Source organism: Peromyscus eremicus, chromosome 5, assembly GCF_949786415.1.
Source record: "Peromyscus eremicus chromosome 5, PerEre_H2_v1, whole genome shotgun sequence".
NCBI lineage: Eukaryota > Metazoa > Chordata > Mammalia > Rodentia > Cricetidae > Peromyscus > Peromyscus eremicus.
Genome location: NC_081420.1, coordinates 89,012,244 through 89,036,796, shown reverse-complemented (window position 1 = coordinate 89,036,796; position 24,553 = coordinate 89,012,244). Strand labels below are relative to the sequence as shown.

General features: G+C 44.8%; 1 protein-coding gene across 1 annotated transcript in view; it reads left to right on the top strand.

Moving 5' to 3' along the window:
* Positions 1-24,553, top strand: part of Cdh13 (cadherin 13) — a 971,677-nt gene that overhangs the window by 608,421 nt on the left and 338,703 nt on the right. The window contains exon 6 of the mRNA XM_059263937.1: positions 19,831-19,975. Within this exon, the coding sequence (XP_059119920.1) occupies positions 19,831-19,975 (145 nt within the window). The remainder of the gene's footprint in view (positions 1-19,830; positions 19,976-24,553) is intronic.

Here is a 24,553-nt window from a genome sequence, read left to right as displayed (position 1 = left end):
CTCATCTTAATTTTTAACAGATTGACTAAAAAATCCACAATTATCCTGTGCTTACCACACAATGCTCATTCATTCATTCATAGATGAACTGATTTCACTTATTTATTTAACCAACAAATCCTGGGCAGCTTGTACATGCCAGACATTGAGGGGACACGGGAAAATATGAAACCTGCCCGGGGTGGGGACAGCAGTAGCCCCTGGCCGGCAAGAGCCCAGGCGCTGTCCTAGAGAGCAGAGAACAGGTGAAGGATTAACTCTGGGACTGGCGAGCATGCTTCCAGAGGTGGCCCCACCCAGCCTCTATCTCACTAAAGCCTCCTCCAGCCTGTGAATGTAGTCATCATGGTTCCGGAACTGTCTTTGGCTTTCTTGACACCTATAATTAATCGTTGCTATTCAGAAGAATGGCTCTGGGCCCTTGGGAGTTAGAACCGCCTTTTGGGTTTTCAGAGGCAGATTAGAGTTTGTTTAACTTGGTTGGTGTTGAATGCTCATCCTGGAGTTTCCATTCTCTGCATGCCACTTCGCACTGAAATGTGCGTGCCTATCTGTTCCTATCCATTCATCCGCCTTGCTCTTCACCTAGCAGGCCAGTCCAATGCAGCTATTGTCATTTTATCACTGAGGAGATGGGGGTTGGTGATTAGCTGGGGACAAGGAATGTCCCTGGGCCAGCTGCAGTTGGGAAAGATTTAGCATTGAAGTCAGACCTCCTACTCTTAACTTCTGTTTTCAAACAGACATGAATGAATTACTTAAAATCAGAAGCTACCACCAACCCATTTTGAGTAAGCAGGAGTTTTACTTTACATTGTAAGGGAAATCAAGACCACAGCAGAAGACACCAGGGTCGCTGCCTGTGCCCTTGTGGTAGACAATGACTCAGCCTGCCTGTCCTTTCCCTGGAACCTCTGAGTCTACTCTCCACACTTTGCAATGATCTTCACAAACTGAGGTCTGTGACAGTCATCCTTCCCTTCCCTCCTGATCTCCAAGAGGATTAACTTTTTTCAGCCATGTTGAGGTGTGAGTCCTACTCATTCAAAGTTCATAGTACCTAAAGTTGTGCAACCATTACAGGATCTTAGAACATTTCTACTGCCTAGAAGGAAGCTTAGCCCCCATTAACAACCATGCCTAACTCTCCATACCATTCCCAGAACATGTAACCACTACCCCTGTTCTTATCCTGTGAAGTCACTGACTGTGAACATTCCTAACAAATGGACTGTATCGTATGTGACCCTTTGTGACCGTCTCTCCTACTTTTATGTCTTCTTTTTGCATTTGACTCACTGAGTTTAGTTAGACTTTCTTGCCTGAGTGTGAGTGGCAGGTTTTTGACTGGAGCTGGGGCAGCTTCTCAGTAGCTACACCACAGAAGATGAGACACCTCCCCCAATAACCATCAACTGTCAATTAAGTCCCTGAAGGAGGGTGGGTCCTCCACCATCCACGATAAAATGTTGAGGGCCTCAGTCTGGAGCAGGGATTATGCAGATAGCCACAGATGCAGTGAGTTCGTGAGTACAATGGCCGTGTCACATCTACAAGTCATCTTTTTGCTCACATCTCCCAAGCCTCTGCATATCACATTTTTTTCTGCCTTCTCTTCCATGATGTCCCCTGAGCCTTGGAAGGGGTGATGTAATTGTCTCATTGAGAATGGAAAACTCTGCCATCGTTTATTCTGGGTACTTTGGCCGCTGTGGGTTTCTGCATTAACTGCCTCATGTGGTAATTAGAAGCTTCTCTGATGAAGGCTGGACACAGCACTAATCTACAGTTATAAACAAGTGTGTCTAAAAGGCAGTTTGAAAAAAAAATGTCAAGTTGGCCAAACAACAGCAGTAGATTTCCCCTACAGGGCCTTTGACCCACCCCTACTCCCCCCAGCCATAAGCTCTTGACAGGTTTACCGAAGAAGGGAAAAGTTCCTTCCTGTGGAACAGGCCTCAGATGCAGAAGAAACAAAGGCTGTTGGCTACCCTGTGACAGTCTTCCACTGCTGCATTAGGGCACCAGTCATTATTATAGCTTGCAGGAATCATAGGTGGGTAAGGTTGCTGGGAACCTTTCTCTCCAGTAGCCTGTGTAGAACCCTCCAGCACCATGAAAGCCAGCAAGTACTTAGAAGACGCTTCCAGCTCAACTCCAACTTCATTTCCTAGGTCCTGTCTCCCAAGTGTACAATGTCTTCAGCAGTAGTGTCTTGCGATGAAGTTCTGGTGGGCAACCAGGACTAATGGCAGGACCCTTGGGACCTCACTGGCCAACAACTCACAGAAAGGTGTTCCATACCTGGCACCACACCAGGAATTTTATTTTAAACCCATGGCTTTCTGGGGGGAGTGTTACTCAATGATGGAATATACCACATTACTCTTTTTACTCCCTTCTACCTCCATTAATATTTATAAGGCCAATCACACATGCCTTTCTCAATAGGTAGACCCTGTGTGTGTGTGTGTGTGTATGTGTGTGTGTGTGCGCGCGCACGCGCACGCACGTGCATGCATGCACGTGTGTGCCCTTGCACACAAATGCGCACACACAAAGATCAAGAAACTAAAAATATGACCATGAGAGGTGAAGAAGAGACTTTTTGTTTGTCTGAAGTCTCACTATACAGCTGACCTTGAACGCTCTCTCAATACTCCTTCTTCGACTCCCAGGCACTGAGATTACAGGTGCCTAGCCCAAAACCAAGCAAGACTATTTTTAAAAATTATTATAAGTCAGGAGTCTGGCAAAGAAAATGAAATATAATGGGGACTCTGTGTGTGTGTGTGTGTGTGTGTGTGTGTGTGTGTGTGTGTGTGTATTGGATGAATAAAAGATAATGATAAGAGAGAAGAAGTATGAATATAAATGAATTTACTTAAAGAAACCTTAGGTTGTCAAGGAGAGCTTGGGATATGTCAAGATTCTTTTCTCATATTCCTCCCTTTTTTTGCACCGAATTATCTAGAATAAGGGTCAGGAAACTTTTTCTGCACATAGACAGTTAATAAATACTTTATGCTTTGTGAGCCGTGCAGACTCTTTAGCAACAACTTAGTTCTGTTCTCAAGCCTGAGCAGCCACAGGAAGAAGGGGAGTAATTGCATTCCTGGGCTCCATCTGCAAACAGGCAGTAGGTGGGATGCGGCTCAAGGGGGAGCATGCTGACCTCTTCAGTCATGGCTTGATACTTTATGTCTTCACATTACTATTTTAATTTTTAAAAGTTTAAAAAGTTGCCTACGTGCTTCTGTATATTTTATCTGTACATGTGATTGCAGTGTCCACAGAGACCAGTAGAGGGCATTGGATCCCCTGGAGCTGAAATTGAAGGTGGTTGTGAGCCACACTGTGGGTACTGGGAATCAAACTCAAGTCCTCCCAAGAGCAGCCTGTGCTCTTAACCACTGAGCCATCTTTCCAGCTCAACTTTCTATTACTATTTTTTTCTCCCCACAATCCCAACCATCATTTGTCTTCTGGAAGACTCTGAAAACAGAGCTGAACTGACACCTCATTTAGGAAACCTTTGACCTACAAAATGGAAGCAGACACAAAATAGAAGCAGACACGCTTTATCCATTAGTGAGTTAAGCATGGGCTTATGTCATCATGTCATTCATCCTTTTAAAAGAATCCCATGAATCTGCTCACTCTCACTTGAACAGAGATTTATTTGAAGACTGAAGTCCACAAGCTGCTTCTTAAAAAAAAAAAAAAAACCATCGCCAAATATATATATATATATATATATAACTGTGTAAATATTAGACTGAAGCAAGAGAGGGGCAGTGATGTGTGACCAATGGAGTCTCCTTGCACAAGTGCAGAGGCAAGCAAATGCAAGAATAAAGTAAACAGAGAGAGACAACGGGGTCCACTAAACAAAACAGGAGACCAAGTCACCATTCAGGAGGAAGGATGTGGGCCCCCACTTCCCCAGCCCTCACCCCAGAACATGAAGTCTACTCTTCCCAACTAGAATTTCCACCAGGTAACAACACTGAAAAATTTACATTGGTCTTCCTGGAACCATTTTAGTAGAGGTGTCTCTCCCAACATGCACTACACCTACCTTGATGTACTACTTCAGGAAGTCCCGCCTCACTTGGGGCTTTTCCTGGGGTGGGTAATAGGAGCCACCAGAATCTCAAGGACAAGAGAACCTTCAGGCTCGCGCAGCTGTGTTCAGAACCACGGACAGTGCCCGGTGGAGGATTTGCTGGCTGCTTGATGTGTTTGGAGAGTCTGGGGAGAACTATTCCATGGATGTGTCTCCTACCACAACAGTAGCTCAGAAGAGAGCAGATGTGTCAGGCGCATGGTGGTTCCATAGCTCTCACCCCCTGCACAGCAGCAGCTTGCCCAGTGAGGCTGAGACTCATCACCTTGATGGCAGGTGGGGCTGCACTGCCACACTGAATTTTGCAGATGTAAAAGGGATATCAGGGTCAAAGGAGTGACTTTCACTGGCACTTTAATTCTGAGCTGTCCAGGACACTTGAGAAAGTTGAGTGGCTGTTAGGCAGGGGAGGTCTGGGTGGGTACATGATGAAGCCAAATATGAGCTTAGTTATAAATAGGGCTGTCTGCAGTGCTGGCTCAGCAAAGAGCCCATTCCCCAATCTGATGCAAGGGCATCTGGCCAAAAGAGGGAAGATGATACAATCTGGGTTGAAATCCAAAAGAATCTAACAGCAGGGGTCTGATCATGCCGCAGTCATGACTGACTGCTTAAGGCAATTTTTTTGTTCACAAATGAAAAATCAGAGGAGAGCTGCTGAGCTAGGGTTCTAAGAATGGCGGGGAGGGATTTATGTAAGAAATATGAGTCTATTCTGGGAACTTGGATTGCCTCATTTATAAAGGCAGGGACAGATGGGATCACTTTGGTGGGAAGGAATCTGTGTTACGTTCTACTTGCATTATTTGCCTTCGTTTAAATATTCTTATTAGTAATATGTGTGTCAGAACAAAATCATTTGCTATCAATCACCACAAACAATGAATAATCCCATGTAGAATCGGTCTACATGTTTTTGACAGTTACAACAACTTCACTGGATTTGGTTTCTTCCCTTGAAATGGAAGGAAGATGTTTCTGCTGAATTCTTAATGCTTTGCTTTGGGCCTAGATTCCCCTCAAAGAATTTTTAAAGGTCTCATTTCTCTCTTGTCTATTGAACTGTCCTCTAGGGAGGTTAAAAAAAAAAACAACAAAAAACAAAAAACTTCCTGATAAAATGAAAAATCCTTAGCTGCTTCTTTGTTTGTGTGTTACATTTATGGAAAACACACTCTGTTGTTCCTGTGGGCTGTGGAAACAAAGCATGCATGGCTGTCCTTTTGAACTTATCTTTTAGCAGACATCAAATGACTGCATCGCGGCTGTGTCCTAGTTAGCTTTAATTGTCAACTTGTCAACTTGACACTGCCTGAAGTCATCTGAAAGGAAAGCCTACATTGAGGGATTGCGAAGATTAGATAGGCCTGTGGGTGTGTCTGGGAAGGGCTGTTGTCTTGATTGTGAATTGATGTAGGAGTGCCTACCCTACTGTGGACATCACCATTCCAAGGTTGTCCATCGTCCTGGGCTTTCCAAGAAAGCTATCTTAGGCATTAGGCTGTGGGCATTAGGAGTGCCAGCAAACAGCACTCCTCTGTGGTTTATTTGAAGTTCCAGTCCTGGCTTTCCGCAGTGACTGTGAACTGAAATAAACCCTGTGCTTCCTTAAGTGGCTTTTGGTTGTGGTGTTTATCATGGCAGTAGAATGGAGGTAGAAGAGGCCGATGACAACCAGAGCCGGGAAAAGGCACTGGATAAGGGCTGGACAGAGAGAGGCAGTGACTGCTTCCTATCAAACCTTCCAGAAAAGTATCTGGTTTTGATGACAGAGTGAATGTAATGGGAAAAGGAGCTGTGAAAACATAGAAGGAAAAGAGTATGTCAGATGAGGGCACAGCACGTACAAAGACCCTGAAAAGACAATGACCTTAGCAGCAGCTTAAGTGTACCACAAAGTGTGTGGTGGGACCCAGGCAGTTCCGGGCAAAAAGATCCAATCAAGGATGTGTCTGGTTAAACTAAAACATGCGAGATGTCTGAAAGCTGGAGATAAAAGTCCTATTCAAATTTCAAAAGCTGAGTTTGGAAACTGAGGACCACGGGTAAGAGCAGGGAACAGTTAAGGGACAGCTGCATGAGCAGGAGGTGGCACCTTGTCCAAGAGGGAGAAGCACAGACAGTGAGCAATGGCCAGTTTTAGCATAGGGTTTGAATTTCTAGCTGCAACCAGACAATGGGCTGGAGGTGTGGGAAGAGGACACAGAGCCCGCAGGCTTCTTCAGTTCTAATTACACCAAAATGTGCTAGAGAGCTGGCTGGCTTTGAGTCCACTCAAGCAAAGACAGTGTCTTAGTTAGACATGTTTAAGGGAGCAGGGTGGTAGCTGCGGATATGACTCCGCAGCTAACAAGTACTGCCCTTGCAGAGGAGCAGAGTTAAGTGCACAGCACCCACAAGGGGGAGAGAGGCTTACAACCACCTGTCACTCCAGCCCCAGGGGACCTCATGCTCTCTTCTGGCCTCCATGGGCACTGCATGCATGGGGTGCGAATGCACACTTGCTTTCTCTCTGTCTCTGTCTGTTTCTGTCTCTGTCTGTCTCTGTCTCTCTGTCTCTCTCTGTCTCTCTGTTTCTGTCTCTCTCTCCCTCTCTCTCTCTCTCTCTCTCTCTCTCTCTCTCTCTCTCTCTCTCTCTCTCTCTCTCTCTCTCTCACACACACACACACACACACACACACACAGATTAAAAAAATTTTTTAAGAAAGAAAGAAGCCACATGAAAGAAGCCACAGCAGAGAGAATGGTGTTGATGAAGTCCTAATTACTCATGTTGTTCGTTACCACAAAACTCTTTTTCACAGTAAGCAAGTTCAAGGAGATTGTGTCCCACCATGCCAAAAACATTGGCAACATGTTTTTTAAATGTTCTGATTTACTCTTTGAAAAATTCATATGTGTATACAGTGTGCTTTAATCTTATCTACCCCCACCACTTCCAAATCCCTCAGCCCATCTCCCTCCTAATTTCATGTATTATTATTATTATTAGTCCCCTGAGTCAAGTAAGTGCTGACTATATATGTATGTAAATGGGTGTGGGGTGACCGTCTGGGTCATGAGCACCTACCAGCAGCCACATCCCCATAGAAAAGTGACTTTCCCTCCCTCAGCTGCCACGACTGACGCTTTAGTTTGACTCTGAAGTTAACGTGCTTCCATAATAGAAACTCTAGACGGAAGAGCAAGGAAAAGTGGTATCTAGTGAAACAATCGCTGTAACATCATCTTAACACAGTCTTAGCAGCACAATGCCTAGTCTCCCAAAATTGCATCTTTTCATATGTCCTATTTTTCAGCCATAATTTGCTTCTTATATAAAATAGTCCACTTGCATTATTAATGTTAATTCCATGCCAGAAATACACTTTATTTTCTCTGAAGTGTTTCTGCAATGTAATGTTCTACTTTTACTGATTCCAAAATTCTTTCAGGAGTCTCTACTTAAGAGCATAGAGTGTTTATACTTTTCCTATTTTTACACAGGCTGAAAACGAGTGTGTTATGGTGTTCTCTGTCTGTGTATTGTGTGTCTGTCACTCTGGTTGTGTGTGTGTGTGTGTATGTTTGTGTGTCTGAGCTTATCTGCTTCTCTCTCTCTCTCTCTCTCACACACACACACACACACACATACATACACACACACACACACACACATACACACACACACACACAGGTATATATGTGTGAGTACACTCACCCTTGCCACACACATCAGGCTTCATTTTTTTAAATGTTTATTTATTATGTATACAGTATTCTGCCTGTATGTATGCCTGCACACACAGAAGAGGGCACCAGATCTCATTACAGATGGTTGTGAGCCACCATGTGGGTGCTTGGAATTGAACTCAGGACCTCTGGAAGAGCATCCAGGGCTTTTAACCTCTGAGCCATCTCTCGAGCCTTCCCCTTCCCCCCCCCCCAGGCTTCATTTCTACAAGTAAAATCCTCATATCTGTGCTGGATCTTGACAAGTTACATTTCAGAAAGATGTCTGAATTTTTCATTACATTTATTACATTTATTTGTTTTTGTATGTTTGTGCTCATGTGTACACATGCCATGCTGTGTGTGTGGAGATCATAGGATACCCACCATCCAGGGTATCATACTCAAGCCATAGACTCAGGGACAAACTCCTTTACCTGCTGAGACATCCCTACAGCCCAGAAAGGTATTTCACCACCAGCAGTAATGGATGAGAATTTGTTTTCTCCTGAGTTTGCCAAGAAGATTACTGGCTTTTTCTGATTATTTTGTCCATTTTGAACGCAAAATAAAACTCATTTCATTTTTATAATTTTTTTTGTCTTTTTGTTTTGCTGTTTGGCTAATAGTTATTCTTTCCTTATTGATGTTTTTTTAACCAGCTTTTTGTAAATTCAAAATAAAACAGGGTTTATGTGGCACAAACATCCTCAGTCATCTCCTCAGCCTTCCGTTTGCTTTATCTTGGTATTTTAGCTTATAAAAATTTTCATCCAAGTACCTTAATCTATCAATAATTCACAGAGTAAATTACGGTTATGGTTATAACTCAGAAAGGTCTTCTTTGCTCTGTTTCATAAATATTCAGTGGCTCTTTACCCTCTCAGTACCTTAATCTACCCAGAATTCATTAGATTATGTTTTAAATCTTTATAAACTAGCCTTCATTTTTGGTAAGCATGAAGCCTGATAGATTTTGTCCTTAACAAATTGACTTTAAAAGTGTAAACTTTCAAGTACTGAGAGATAGAGAGATAGCTCAGCCATTAAGAGTACTTGCTGCCCTTGCAGAGGACTGAGTTCAGTTCTCAGCACCCATGCTGGGTGCCTCACAACCACCTGTAACTCAAGCTCCAGGGCCTTTGACACCCTCTGATGGCTTCTGCAGGAGTTGCACTCATGTACGCAGACACACACATACACACATTTTTTTTAAATCTTTAAAATAAAACACAACGTTCACTTCTATTATTCTTCATTTTGCTTAGGATTTGAGAAAAATACAAATAAAAATTAAATCCCTCCAATGGTTTCCCTGTGGCTTTGCTTTCCAAAGTATTGTATTTCTTGTCTTTGCACAAAAATCTCCTTAACCCTTGTACACAGTTTTAATGGGCCTGGCATAATTCCATCATCCATGATTTATGTAAATTCTACTCAAGCCAATTAAAATTTCCAGCCTGTGTCCCCTCTGGAGGTACAGGGTATTTACTGTGACTTTACCTCACTGCTTAAATAAAACTACTTTGAATATCTGCATTGACTTCTTCTGCGTAATTAAAGTTACTTCAAAAATTAAATGGAAAAAATGCCCTCTAAGTCCAGTATGGTTGTGAGCATGCATATACATAAGGAAAAGGTGTTTTCATTGTAGCCAAAAAAAAAGAAGACACTTTGAGACTAGAATTTTCCATCGACATTGGAACCACCGGATCTCTGAGCGGGGAGCCTCTCCAGTGCTTTCCGGTGATAGGCTCGAGATCTTTAATTAATAACATAACAAGTATGAAATTTTCCATCTCTTTTTTGTAGGTGAACTGGGAGTATCATATCCTCCAGGGGAGACAGACTTACACGCAGTCACATAAACGAAAGCGGAGGAAGGCTATAAAAGCTGGCTCAGAGCGCTTGTCCCTGGGAAGTCTCCAGGAGCTCTCCATAACGGCGTTCAACTTGGACCCGTAAATGCAACTAAGAAAAGTACCGTGAAATGTAACTTATGGGTGTCAAACAGGGGAGAATTCCGAGAGGGCAAGGTGTGATACACGGAACTCAACAGACAATGCTACATCCCTGTTTGCTGGTATCTGGAAAAAAGATCTACGGGAAATGAATGATTCCCTAGGAGGGCTATGTGGGGATGTATGAGCTCCCCTTTTAGTCTGAGGACCCCCCACCCCCCACCCCACAGACACACAGACGCAGAGACACAGCAGCCAGGGGCTGCTTCTTGGAGCTCATTGGCTGCCGCGGGGGTCTTGACCTCACGTGTGACCCTGGTTTGTGCTACTGAAGCCCGGCAGATACACACCAAGGTCACTTCCCCTTGACAGAGAGACCTGTGTCTGGAATTCCTTCTGTGTCCGGCATTGTGCTACATCCATATGTCCCTCTCTTCCTTTAATAATAGCACACAGAGAGGTCCTCTAAACACCATTTGTTCTGTGCACCAACTGAGACCCAGGGAACCAGCTGCTTAGTCAAGTAAGAAAACTGTGCAGTCCAGTTTACCTAAAGTGGCTTTGGGCAGTGCCTGTTGCTTGGGCATAATTATTGATAGTATCTACTTTCATCCTAAAACATATTCTAGTTTGAACAATAAATTATGTGGACACTGTATTAATTTCCTATTGCTGCTGTAACAGATTACCCCCAAACGCAGGGACTCAGAACAGTGCACATTTATTATCAGGCTGTTTTGTGGGTCCAGCATTGCACATAGCTATGCCAAGTGCACATCTCAGTGTCTACATAGCTATATGCACTTGTTTGAGCTCCAGGAAAGAATCCTTGTCTTCACCCTTTTGAGTTTCAGGAGGCTGCACACATTCATTGGGTCATGGCCATGTCCAAAACCACCAATGGCAAGTCAAGTCTCTATCCCACTCCATCACTGTGACCTTCTAGTCTCCCTCCTTCTTGGGCACCCTGAGATTACATAGGATCTAGAATCATCCAGGCAAAACTCTATTTTAAGATAAACTGACCTGCTGTCTCCATGTAACCTATATATCTGTAGGTCCCAGAGATTAGGAAACGTCAGTTTTTACAAGGGGTTGAGAGAGAGACAGAGTCAAGATCAGAAACCCCCTTCTTAGGACAGGTCATCTGTGTAGATGTCCTGGTGGGAAGAAAGCTGAGGGTTGGCGAGAGCCTGAAAATTAGGGATGAGATTCAATGGAGAGTGTCCCTTGGTGTTTGGTTTGTTCAAAACGATTGATGGATTAAGCACTCTGAAGTACTCTGTCTTCAAGCTGTTAGTGGTCTAATGAGACAAGGAGCCAATGTTCCACATAGATAGATAGATAGATAGATAGATAGATAGATAGATAGATAGATAGATGCATACATACATACATGATTGATAGATGATAGATAGATATAGACAGACAGATAGGTAAATAGATGATAGCTAGATAGATACATACATAGATATATAGATAGATGATAGATAGATAGATAGATAGATAGATGCATACATACATACATAATACATGATTGATAGATGATAGATAGATATAGACAAACAGATAGATAAATGATGATAGATAGATAGATACATACATACATACATAGATATATAGATGATAGATAGATAGATAGATAGATAGATAGATAGATAGATAGATAGATAGATGTAAATAAATATTTGTATTATGTGCAGGTATATATATGCATATATACATACATATATATATGTATGTATGTGTGTTCTGCACACATACACACATATGTGTGTGCAGAATACCTGTTTTTTACAGAGGAGTCTACAATAAATAACTCGATGTCAATGTGACATGAGATGTTAAACACCATGTACAAATGGTGGGCACCAGTACAAAAAGCAGGACCAATTTAAGTGTCATGTTTACAAACTAAATTAGGATTAGTCTGACCATTTTCTTGCTTATCACAGCAAACACTGAATCCTTTGTGGAAAAGGTCATTTCTTAAGTCTCTGATCAGCCCTCAACCTCCAGGGATCATCTCTTAAATAAACAACACAGTATATTTAAAACAAAATCTCTGTGGGCTTGTATCCAAGGGAGCGTTATGAATTTTTTTCTTGTGTAAGATCTGAATAACTGCAAGGTTCAAGGGACAAACTTCCAAGCTCTGTTTCAGGGTAAAAATATGGAGCTGAGATGCCTCCAACATGAGCCTGGAGTTTACATTCCACATCTGCACCGTTGCATCAGTGACTCACACCTTCCCTTCTCCTGGGGGAAAATCCAACGTCTTGTTTTTCCAAATATATGTGTTTAATTATTGTTATTTATGCGTAGATGTGCATGCATGTGGGTATCTTTAGGGAGAAGAAGAAGGTGTCAAATTCCCAGGAGCTACAGTTACTAGCTACCTGGGAATTGTTTGTTGCCTGACATGGATACTCAGAACTGAATTGGGGTCCTCTGGAACAGCGCTTAACGTCTGAGCCATCTCTCCAGCACTAAGATCTAGGTTTTATGTGGCAACATACGTATACAGAGAGAGGGGGAAGGGGAGGGGGAGGGAAGAAGAGGGAGAGGGAGAGAGAGAGAGAGAGAGAGAGAGAGAGAGAGAGAGAGAGAGAGAGAGAGAGAGAGAGAGAATTGTCTCCAAACTTAACTGGAGATGCCAGACATTGTATCTGTGTTCATCTGTGATGAACCTGCAGGGATTCTATTGTGGTCCTTGCTTTGTTAGCATGCTGTACTACAAAAGATTTCTGGAAGGCAAAGAATGGAGCTGCTTTTGTTATGATTTTTAAGTTAGTAGAAGTTCCTAAAGATGCAATCCACAGATGGTATCAACCTTGGCATCCCAGGCAGAAAATGTGCCACAAGGAGGAAATACAGATAGAAAATACTCACTGGGGTGATGATGTCTTATCTTCACAGGGGAAACTGAGTCTCACTGTGTTAGAGCTGCAACCAGTATAGGATCTTCATTTATCATAACTGAAAACAAGCCTTTGGGCACAATCCATTGATGTCCGGGCATGTACTACAGCATCTCAAAGAAAAAAAAAGTCATTAGAATCTGTGTTTTACTTTATTTGAATACTCTGCCCAAAGCAAATCAGAATCATCAGAGTTGAGAAAAGGTCACTGCCGTGCTCCCTGGGATGTTTCTCTTCAAAATGACTCACCAGGGCATTGACTACACATGGTGCTGTGCCTCTGACTGCATTGATCCAAGCTTCTCTTCTAGGACTGGAGTCATCCCAGGCTACAAAAGACACTGTCTTTTAAGGGCCAGCTCTCCATCTTGGCCTTTACTCAAAAGGAAAAACAAAGCATTGTAGAAGGTTTTGTTCTTCATCATTTCATCCCATTGTGTAAGATCACAATGTCAGATTTCGTGTCTTTCATGATGGGAGATGAGAAGATGAGCCAAACGCAGGGCACTGTGTTAATAGTTTGTTGTGGTGCCGGAAGCCAACACATTGTGCGTGCTTTGTAATTTGGTTCATTATGCTTTTGCTTTTGGTCTTGTTTGTAAGGGAGTCTTGTTAATGAATCATATGGACAGCATCTCAGTCATTACAGGGCATTAATTAGTTTAAAGAGTTGTTGGCTTGCATATTGAGGCTTTACTGGTTCACATCTCTAGTAGATAAAACTCCCCAGACTCGCTTTCCCCCAGCTAGAAGGACATAGAGGGGCTGGGTAGTAGGAAAGATGTGGCCTTCTTTGCTCTACCCTAGTGGCCTTCCCTAGCCCTTTCCTCCTACTCTCAGAGGCTATAACTCACAACCCAGTAAGCACGCACCCTACCCTCTGAAGCAGGATGTGTGAACACGGTGTCTTCACACCCTTGTGCCCACCTGCCCAACCCCTCTGAAACAGAGCATGGATCACACAGTATTTGTCTACCTTGCCATAATGCACATTTGCTCCAAAAAGTTCAGGAGTGATTGACATCCCGTGTGCCCCTCACCTTGTATATCCACTAAGGATTTTAGTTTTGTTTTCTTTTCAGAAAATTCCATGACTCTGTGGCTGGGGAAGCAGCTCAGGCAGGCAGGTACCTATCTTGGAAGCATGAGGACCTGAGCTTGTTTCTGTTTGCTTCTGTCAATTTTGTTTTGTTTTTAGACAGGATCTCACTATGTAGCCCTGAGCAGCCTTGAACTCACTCTGTAGATCAGGCTGGCATTGAACTCTCAGAGATCTGCCTGCCTCTGCCTCACAAGAGCTGGTCTAAAGGCATGTGCTGCTACACCCAGCAGGACCTGAATTTGATCTCCCGGGGCTCCCGTAGAAAAGCTGGGCTCTGGTGATATGCCTGTAATCCCATGGCTAGGGAGACCGAGACAGAACCTGGGACTCACTGGCTAGATGGTTGAGCCGAATGGGTGAGGCAGAGGCCAGTGAGGGACCCTATTTCAAAAAAAGAAGATAAAGAGCTCAAAAAGAACAATATCCTAGGCTAAAATTTATCTGTTCTTGTACACACTGGGAGGCAGGGGACGGAGCTGGGGTGCTATGGTGGTAACATACCCAGCCTGTGTTCCATGGGCTGTCAGTGGGCTACGTAATACAGAGAGGATCATTGTGCATGTTGGTAGGTACTCTTGTGGCTGATAGGGAGACTATGCACACTTACTCTGCTCCCAAATCCATGGAAAACTTTGCCTCACATGCTACAAGTTTATAAAATAGCAGTCGATGTCATATAAAAAAAATCACATGAAGCAAATAACAACAATTAGTAGAGCTATTCGAGGCAAGCTGTGACAGCACCATGAATGGACATGAGCAGAGAGAGGGAACCATGGCTTTTGGAGTCAGTCTTGTGTTTGGATGCTGCCTAATCATTCACAAAGCAGCTTTGTGACTGTGGACGGTGACTTCAACTTCTTTGCTTCAATCAGTATTTCTCCGAGTTGCTTTGAAGCAGATGTATAAAAAGCCTGGACATAGGCTGAACACCAAATAAATGTTAATTCCCTTCTTTTCAAAGTAAGCTGTCAGTTTAATAAGCTTTGATATTGTTTACCGCCAGGGCTTGTTTTCGTCAATTAAGACTACATAGAGTCAACTGGCCCCGGGCCCGTGGACTCAGACTGACTGTCAGCCTCCTGTGCCAGAGTTGGGGAAAAAGGACAGATGGCCAAAGCTCAGGCCAGCACTTCAGACTCCTGTCTCTTAAAGAGAATCCACCTCTTGAGAAGAGGGCTTTATGCAAACAGTTCTATGTGAGGCCTCAGGTCTGGGCACTCACTAACCAAGCACATCTCCTGTACCCCTGTGCTTGGGAACCTGTCGAGGCCAACATGGAAAGGCACACATGCAGGGAGATTCCGTGCTGTGTAAAGGGTTAACTGTGAGAGGCCAAAGCAGGAGCACCCTGGATAGTCTGTAAGAATTAAAGGATAGTCCTGGGGTCTGTGCTGGGAAGGATGGGAATGGGCAGGAAACTGGGAAGCCCAGCTTGGGAGGAGGGTCTTATGTGACACCTGTGCCTGATGTATGCCTTGGGGCAGAGGAACTAAAAGGGGTGGTGTAGTTGGTTGGTAAGGAACAAGAGGACTTCCTCGTGATGCAGAAGGTGTTTGTGGCTGTGGGCTGTGGTGAAGCTGCTGATTTGACTTATCAAAGTAAAATCAGAGGTGTCTCAAGAGATGATTCAGTCACAAAGCATGATTTGAGCTCACCTCCAGAGCACCCATATAAAATGCCAAGCATAGTAACATGTGCCAGTATCCCTGGTGCTGTGGACGGAGGCAGAGACAGGAGGATTCTTTGGGCCACTAGTCAGCTTGTCTAGCCATATTGGTGATCTGCAGGTTCAGTCTGAGACTCTGTCTCTAAAACTAAGATGGAGAGGCTAGAGAGATGGCTTGGCGATTAACAATTTATGTTGCTCTTACAGTGGCCCTGGGTACACATACACACACACACACACATACACACACACACACACACACACACACACACACACACACACACACTTGCTATTTACCTGAGGAGTGATAAGAAACTATTGGAAGGTGCCTATCATGGGATGACCTAGAGATGTGATGGACACTGTGAAGAGGTCAGGGCAGACAGTGCAGTGACAATGGTTAACCCCAAAGTGCCCTTTCCAGAGGCCCTGGTGAGAGTGGCAGAGCCAGCCTCAGGAAGTGGTGACAGGGATGGAGATAGGGATGAATTCGGGAGCAATGTGGGAAAAAACCTGATGGGGTGCTGGGGACAGAAGTTTCGCTGAAGGGTGTCTCTCGAATGTCTGCCTTGGACCCTGGCTGAGGCCAGCTCTTGACCACAACCACACGTGCCTCAAGATGATGAACCTGTGACAGCCTCTGTTATGCCTTTGAGGGTCTCAGGATCATCTCCCTGCCTGCTAAGACTGGATTAAATGACTTTACACACAAAACACGCACACCCTTTCTAAAACAGGTTGGAAATATACCCTTTAAAATAGAAGTAAGATTTGGGTGGTCACCAGTCACCCATGCCTGTAATCCCTCTCAGGAGGATGCTTGAGCTTGAGGCCAGCCTGAGCTACACAGTGAGTTCCAGGCTAGCCTGAGCTACATAGTGAGTTCCAGGCCAGTCTGAGCTACACAGTGAGTTCCAGGCCAGCCTGCAGTACAGAGTAAAACTTTGTCAAAAAAATAATAATAATCAAGCAAATGAAAGCTTTGGATGAAAATCCAGAGCCATCCTCCTATCAGAGACCTCCATGTGTCACACTGGAGTCTTCAGAGCACTCTGTGATGTTATAGGAAGCCCTTGCCAATCACAGATGCTGAGGTCCAGAAGGGACAGGCCCTGCTCAGAGTCTGGGTCCCACTCATCCGAAGGTTGAGTAGCAGGTCACCTGCTCCCATGTGCAGGGCTCTCTCCTCTTCTCTGTGGGGTTGTACCTCAGTTCTGCCATAGCCATCAAAGCCAGTGATGTACAGGCTCCACTTTCCAGGGAGCGTGTGGGAACCACATGCCATGGAGCTGGGTGCCATGGGTGTTGGGGTTCACGGAGGTTTCCTAGTGAGATTTGAGCTTGCTTTACCCAGCAGGGCTGCATCAGGGGATGGATTGACCACATGTGTGGTTACCAGGTGTTTGGAAGGGTCTGCACTTGGCTGTGCTGGGGGGAGGTAGAAGAGACGGAAGGGGCCAGTGGGTTTTGACCCAGGCCCTCCCGAGACTATCCTGTGTTTCTATCTGTCTCTCTCCCTCTATATTTCTATCTAAATATTTCTCACTTCTCCCTGCTCAAGAGTATTCTGGGGGAAAAAGTGGGGGCACATGGGAAATCAATTTTCAGCAAGTTCCTCAAAGTGTGAAGGCTTCAGTGAAGTTGCAGGGATGTGACATGGGCACACACTGGTAGAAGATCTTGTCTTCATCACCCCTTCAATATTTAGTTAATTTTCGGCCATTGCTTATTCAGAAATCTTTTAGTAATGTTCAGGTTTTCAGGAGTTATGAGACCCTGGGTTTTAGGAGTTACAAGACTACGTTTTCATGAGTCTCAGGAGTTAACCCTGTGTGGGGTCTCTCCACGGTCTCAGAAGCTGGAGTGTGTGTCACACTTCACCATCCTGGGGCAAGTTAACCACGGAGAGCACTGCTCAAACCTGAGGAGTTGGCCTAGAAACAGGCCATGAAATGCTGCTGGCATCATTTCCCGTGAGCAGCGAGTTTGTGGCTTCCCACCGTTGGCCATCTGTCCGTTCTTCTCCCCGTGGGCTCTGCCATGCGGCTCTACACTTCAAACATGATGGGGCGGGGGGGGGGGGGGGGCTCTTCCCTCTCTGTGTACCTACCTTGCTTTGTTTCTGAGCCTTGAACATAACCGCTAGAATCCGTCCTGTGAGTCACAGGAAACAAACACACGGTTTCAGATTCTTCAAGGGAGGGTTTGTGTGTGTGAGGCATCTCACTCTGGAGGGGAGAAGGAAGGCAACAGCATCCCTCAGCATTGATTTTCTGACACTGACAGCCCCTCTGGAGCGTGAGAGCGGCGTCTTTCAGAAAGGCTGTATTTGCTCGCTGTGATCTGGCCCTAACATGAGAACAGCAAGTGAAACTCACAAGGATGTCAGATTTTGTGTGGGAGTGTGCTCATGAGTGTGTCCCACACATGTGTACAGGTACATGTGGTGGCCAAAGGTCAATTCTGGGTGTCTTATTCAATCACTCTATGAATTTCCTGAGACAGAGTGTGATCATTGGTCTTAACTGTCAACTTGACAAATTTAGAATTACCTGGGAAGAGAGGCTTGATGAGGAATTATCTAAATCGGGTTGGCTTGTGAACATATCTATGGATAATTGTGTTGGTTATAGTAATTAATGTGGGAGGAACCCACACACACACCATGGGTGGCACCATTCCCTGGAAAAGGGGATCCTGGACTGTAAAAAGAGAGAAGCATGCATGCATCAACTCATAGTTCCCTGTTCCTGATTGTGTGTGTGCTGTGGTCAACTCCCTCAAGTGCCTGTACCTGTGGCTTCCCAGGTATAATGGATAGAAACCTAGACTGAAAGCTAAAATTAACTCTTTCTCCCCTAAGTTGGTCATTTTGGGGTGGCTGTTTCATCACAGCAACAGGAAACTAAGACACAGAGTCTCAGTGAAGCTGTATTCACTGATTTGGCTACACTGACAGGCCAGCAAACCCAGGGATCTTCCTGTCTTTGCCTCCTCGTTGCTGGGATTATAGGCACATGGTGCTGTGCCCTGATTGAATGTGGTTCTGGGGATCTAGATTCAGGTGCCCCTGTTGCTAACTGAGCCATGTCTCCCCAGCCCCAGCTTTAAAACAGTGTTTCTTCTCTGTTGTATCCCATTTGAGTGCAATGCTAGGAGGCTTTGTCCATTTGAATTTTTCTTAATTAATGTGTTTACTGCCCAAGAAATCAAATGTGTGTGGGAGCATGTGTGCAAATGTGTGTGCATGTTTTTGCCTGTGTGCATGTGTGTGTGTGTGTGTGTGTATGTGTGTGTTGACACAGAGGATTTGATACTGCTGAAGAAAAACAGAAAAAACAATCCTTTTACCCATGTAGACTGGGTTTCATCTGATGTCCACATTTGCACACCATATAGGTATGATCATAATGTTTATCTTGTCAGCGTCACTGAGTGGAGAGAGGACTCAAATTAGGAAACCAAGGAATTGAGAACCTTGGTAAAGGGACTCCATGCTGTGGTCTCCACTGACCAGAGTGCACAGTCATCCCCTTTGAAGGGATGAACAGTTGTATTTAAAAAAAAGAAATCTACTGCTATTGCTGGAAGAAACCAAGGCCCAGCTAAGCACAGCTAATGGAACTTGTGGCAATAGCAATGCCCTGGGAATGCCATGGTATGCTCTGCTTCCAGACCAGCCACACTGCTGAATTCCATGCTGCCTTCTTGGCTGAGATCTGGAAGGACTTTCCCTTGGAAGCTCTTCCTGGATCTGTGAAGTCCCTGGCTGTTTAAGGATGGGCAGGAATCCTGAGGTCCCAGCAGGGCCCTGCACACACCAGCCCTCTTACCTGAGGGATGCCTCTAGATGCATATTGGTCTGAGTGTCTCCTCAGCAGGACTGCAAATGTTGTGGGTTCCCTCAGTTCATGATGCTTCATCTATTGTTTTTATTAGTGTGATGTTCCTTTTAAGGATAATGATGTTGGAAAAACAAACAGTGTGAGCACATTCTCCCAACCATGGTGAATTGCAGTAGTGTGTGTGTGTGTCTGTGTCTGTCTGTCTGTCTGTATGTATGTATGTATGTATGTATGTGTGTGTTTAAATTTCTTTGCAGATATGATGATTTAATTGTGAATTTTCCAAGGGGAGATGCAACACATGGTGATCTTTGCTTTTTATTGTAAACTATTTAGTTTCTATTCTCATCCTGGTGATAACCCATGGAAACCAGAGTTTGAATATCACCAAAGGCTCATAAAATGATTGATACAACATACTCTCCCTGGGGAACCTTGTTTTGATTTTTAAAATAATGGTTTCTTTCTCTCTCAATCTCTTTGCTCATACAGCTGTTTGTGGAGACCACGGACGTCAGTGGCAAAACTCTGGAGGGGCCGGTGCCCTTGGAAGTCATCGTGATTGATCAGAATGACAATAGACCCATCTTTCGGGAAGGCCCTTACATTGGCCACGTCATGGAAGGGTCACCCACAGGTAAGTCACACTGGCTGCCCACCAGCATGGCGGCCCTGAAAGTGGAGTGTGGTCATCTTTGGAGATTCTGACCAGTTGATGTGAAATAACATTACTGTTTCTCTGGATTCTAGCAAGGGCTGGAAGCATCAGACTTAGAGCATAATTGGGGGACTGCACACTATGAAAATGTATTCCCTTGTCTGCAGGGGTGATGCTCCATCCAGGACTCTGATGCCTGGTTAGTGTTGGGCACTGTGTGAATATTTCACTCACAATGCAAGGGCTGAAGGCATAACTGTGCACCCCGTGGAGTTTTGATGAGAATGGCTGTCCTCCACATAAATTGCTCTGTGAATTCTTTTCATAATTGCCTTTCAAGAAGAACAATGTTGGGGTGACAGCCTGGACCTTTTTCCTTTTCCTTAGAAGATTCTTGGAGAGACACCTTTTGTCTTCAGTCAAAGGGCTGAAGGCAGGACATTCCTCTCTCTCTCTCTCTTTGGAAATACATGCAGCTACTGTTATGAAAATGACTCTAGGATGCCTCAGGACCTTGCTATCTTTCGCCATGTTTAACTTCTCTGGGAAAGACTTAGAATTTAGAGCCCCCTTCTTAACGTTCTCTAGAACGTTCTAATTAAAGTATCCAGCATCCAGCAGAAAAAGTCACTCGTGAGCATAAGGCTGTGAAAGTCAAGAACAAAATAGAAAGCAATTCCTGTTAGAGGCAACTTTGATTTTAAGCTTTAAGATCCATTTGGGTGAAAAAGCCCCATATTAAGGGTGTCCCTGTTACTGGTTCTGAGGCTTTGACTAAACAATGAGCAAAACAGTCATTTAGCAAGCCATAGAGGAGACAAGGGCCAGCTTGGGCTGCTTCTCTCCCTTTGTTGAATTGATGGGATGTATCAATGACATGTAGATACTGGAGACTTTGGAAATGTTGCCATGGTAACCTCCCCAGACTACCAGGTGAATAATCATATGCAAGATGCCTCAAACCTCCCTTTAGCTTCACAAGCTTGCTCTCTGTGCTCTCCATCACTTCCCCCAAAAGGGCAGGAGCAGACATCTCCCCTCCCAGATTTGAATGTGCTCTTATATAAATGATGGCACGCTTGCTGTCTGTTCCCCAAGGATGTTGTGGGGAAAGATGGAGGAAGAGGAGTGGTAACAGGCCTGGGGAGGTGTAGCCTGTGCAGGTGAAGGTAAGTCAGGCCACTTCAGGGCAGATCAGCCTCATGGCACCTCTCCAGGGCTTGCTTTTGATGGAGAGGGGACTTCTGATGAGAGAGACCCTGAACTTTGATTGTGATGTTTACAGAAATCTACTTAAAGGAGCTGAGGGACAGAACAGGTCAGCAAGATGGATGGAAAAAGCTATTAAAGTGAGCAGAGCAAAGAACGATTCCTTCTTCCTGTGTGTGGTCCCCAGCCCCTGAGTGTGAGCAGCTGGAATGTGGATGGGCTGAACAAAACGTGATCCCAGCATTGAAGTCCATGGTGCCTTGGGGTGGGGGTGGGGGGCTGTGAGCATGCCCCAGTCTCTGTGTAGTACGTGTATGTGATGAGATGAGGGCCAATTTTCCTCCCACAGCCATGTCCTTCTGCAAAGTTTAAGAGCATTTCAGGTGCTATTGCTTTGTATACTTGTCATATTTTCAAGGAAAAATTGAATCCTTTATGCACGTTGAATTTCTTAATGCACAAAGCTATTTGGTTAGGGGCAGACACATCTCCAGGAAACATAAACCAGCTCACACTTCTCTTTGTGATTGATATTATCCCATAAAATGAGTAAGATTTGGACAGCTGTGTAGAATGGATGCCTCTGTGCGTGCAGAACGGTCCTGGTCATTGTCTTCTTTTTTTTCAGCAGCCTCTAGGTTTAACTCTAGAGCAGTCATGGAAGGAACTGGTCAGATTTGGTGTCAAGAAGGTAGATACAAGGCAGTAGGGGAGACGTTTTTAGTGCACAGCTGCCTAGACTCCATTAGCACCCTGTAAAAACTTACAGGGAGGTTAGTCTCAGGGCTTTGAGATGGTGGGTGGTCTTCCACCCCCTCTAACCCTCTTCCCCAACTGAGGCCCTTTTCAAGTTATACCATGTATTCTGTGTTTCCTGACTGCTTACACAAGTGACTGCCTCTCCTGTGTTTACCATTCCCTGATCCTTTGTTGGGTCTTTCTCAATCACTTTCCACCTTATTTTTTTGAGACAGAGTCTCTCACTGAGCCTGGAGATGGCAGTTTCTGCTATGCTAGTTGGTTAGCAAGTCCTGGGATCCCTCTGTTAACACTTCCTCAATACTGGGATTACAGATAGACATTACCATACCCAGATTTTCACGTGCATGCTGGGGATGGAACACAGGTCTTCACACTATGTGTCAAGCACTTTACTAACGGAGCCATTGCCCTAGTCCCTGTCCATGTATTTTCAGTTGTCCCATAAACTCGACTATATAAACAGCCACTGGACTCTCCCATCATTGGACTGAGTCCTCATTGTGTGCTGGGAGATTTAGGTACAATACACTCTCCCCCACTAACTATTTCCTACTCTGAGAGGTGGGTCAAGCAATCCTCATCTCACAGATGAGAAAACCAAGATTCAGAAGAGTGTCCATGTCTTGAGCTATGAGCTACAAGTGCCTTCCCATGCACCATTCTGGAGTTGGCTACCTTCTTTCCAAAGACCAGGAGGACAATGGGGAAATTGGGGTGATGATGCCTTGTTTTGATGATAGGATGCTTTTGTTGTTTCATATCTGTTGTGACAAAACATCCTGACCAAAAGCAACCTAGGGGCTTGATTCATCTTCAAGTCCAGGTTGTAGTCTAGTATAGCAGAGAAGTCTTGGGTGCAGGAGCCTGTTACCATTGGCCACACCCACAGTCAAAAGCAGAAGGAAATGAAGGAATGAATGCTCTCGTAGTATCTCCTTGTGTCTCCACAGTGTCTCATAGTGTCCTTTTCTGTGCTCAGCTATCTGGCTTTCTTCTCCCTTACACAGTTCAGGACCCAACCCATGAAATAGTGTTCATCTTCTTACCTCAATAGCAATCAAGACAACCTCCCACAGACATGTCTGGAGGCCAACCTGATCTAGACATTTCCTCAAACTGAGGCTCTCTTCTCAAGTGACACTAGGCTGTGACAAGTTGGCAAATAAAAACTAGGCATCACATACAGTCACCCCTGCTCAGTCCTGGGGTCTACAGCCAGCAGAATCTGCATTGGCTTCCTGCTCAGAGCCTCATCTGCGTGTGTGCACAGTCTTCGTTCATTTCGGCACCTCATAGGAGCCTGGGATCCAGGAGACACCCAGCTTATGGGTCTGTTCTGCTCTGAGGGTAAAGCTAGACTCTAAGCAGGTCCAGATGGCGGTGTGTGTGTGTGTGTGTGTGTGTGTGTGTGTGTGTGTGTGTGTATGTGTGTGTGTGTGTGTGTGTGTGTGTGTGTATGTGTGTGTGTGTGTGTGTGCAGTTCTGTCTGATGAACTGATTTGTCTCCCGACGGAAAACGAACTGTCCCCCTGGCCAATAACTGGGCTCCCTGAATCCTTTTGATTTATTGTGAGCCTTCTGGGGAAGGCTCCGGGGGAAATAGGGTGAGACCTCGAGACCCTTATTAGTAATCCCATCACTTTCTTCTGAGCCCATCTACCTAAGGCCGGCGGCATGGGGTGTGGCTACAAAGCTTCACAGAACCTAGTGTTCAAAGAGGCCTTTCTTGTTTACTGTCCTGTCACCAACATCCAAAGATTTTAATCATCGATGAACAAAGGATACCACTGTCATTTTGCATCTAACTCCACACATTAGGAAGCTGTTTCCGGATATAGCACTAAATATACTATATAGCAAATAGTATGGGGTTCAGTGCCTCCTGCTCGGTTTCTTAAACAAGGTGAGACTTCAGGCAAGTCACTGAACCTTCCAGAAGCCTCAACTGCCTTGCCTGTGAGACAGAGAGGGATGGAACAGTAGCTAGTTGAGAGCATGCATGTGGGGATTAAATGAGACAGCAGGTTGTATGCAGTGCTTAGACTGTGACAAATGCTCAGAAGATGCTGGTGTGCTCTTAATACTGAGATTATTCTTGATATGCTGACATTGCTCCCTTCAGCAAAGTTAAAGTGAAGAGACACAGTGTTGGCATGAAGGAGAATTCATCTCCCAGTGAGCTAGGCATCAGTACCATGTCCCTGTGTACCCAACTGCCATCAGTACCCATCCATCACAGAGGAAGGTCACCTGTATTTATCTGCCCGTACAGACAGGAGACTGCTCCCAGCTGTTCAGCACTAAACTCCAGGGTATTATTCTGGGGAACGACTCCTGATGAAGGTACATCAGCAGAGAATGATGATTTTTTTTTTTCTTTTCATAGTTACAGGTGTTGATTTATGGGACCTACATCCAGGCTGTGGCCATTCCACCAGCTAGCCAGTTCCCAAGACCCACCAAGGCAGAAAAGAGGGCTAGGACCTCAGGATTCCGAGAGGACACCTGTACCAGGACCCTAAGTGCCCTGCTGACACCAATTCACACGTGTTTTGTCCCTGCTGGTCTCCTGGGTGCCTTTGTAAA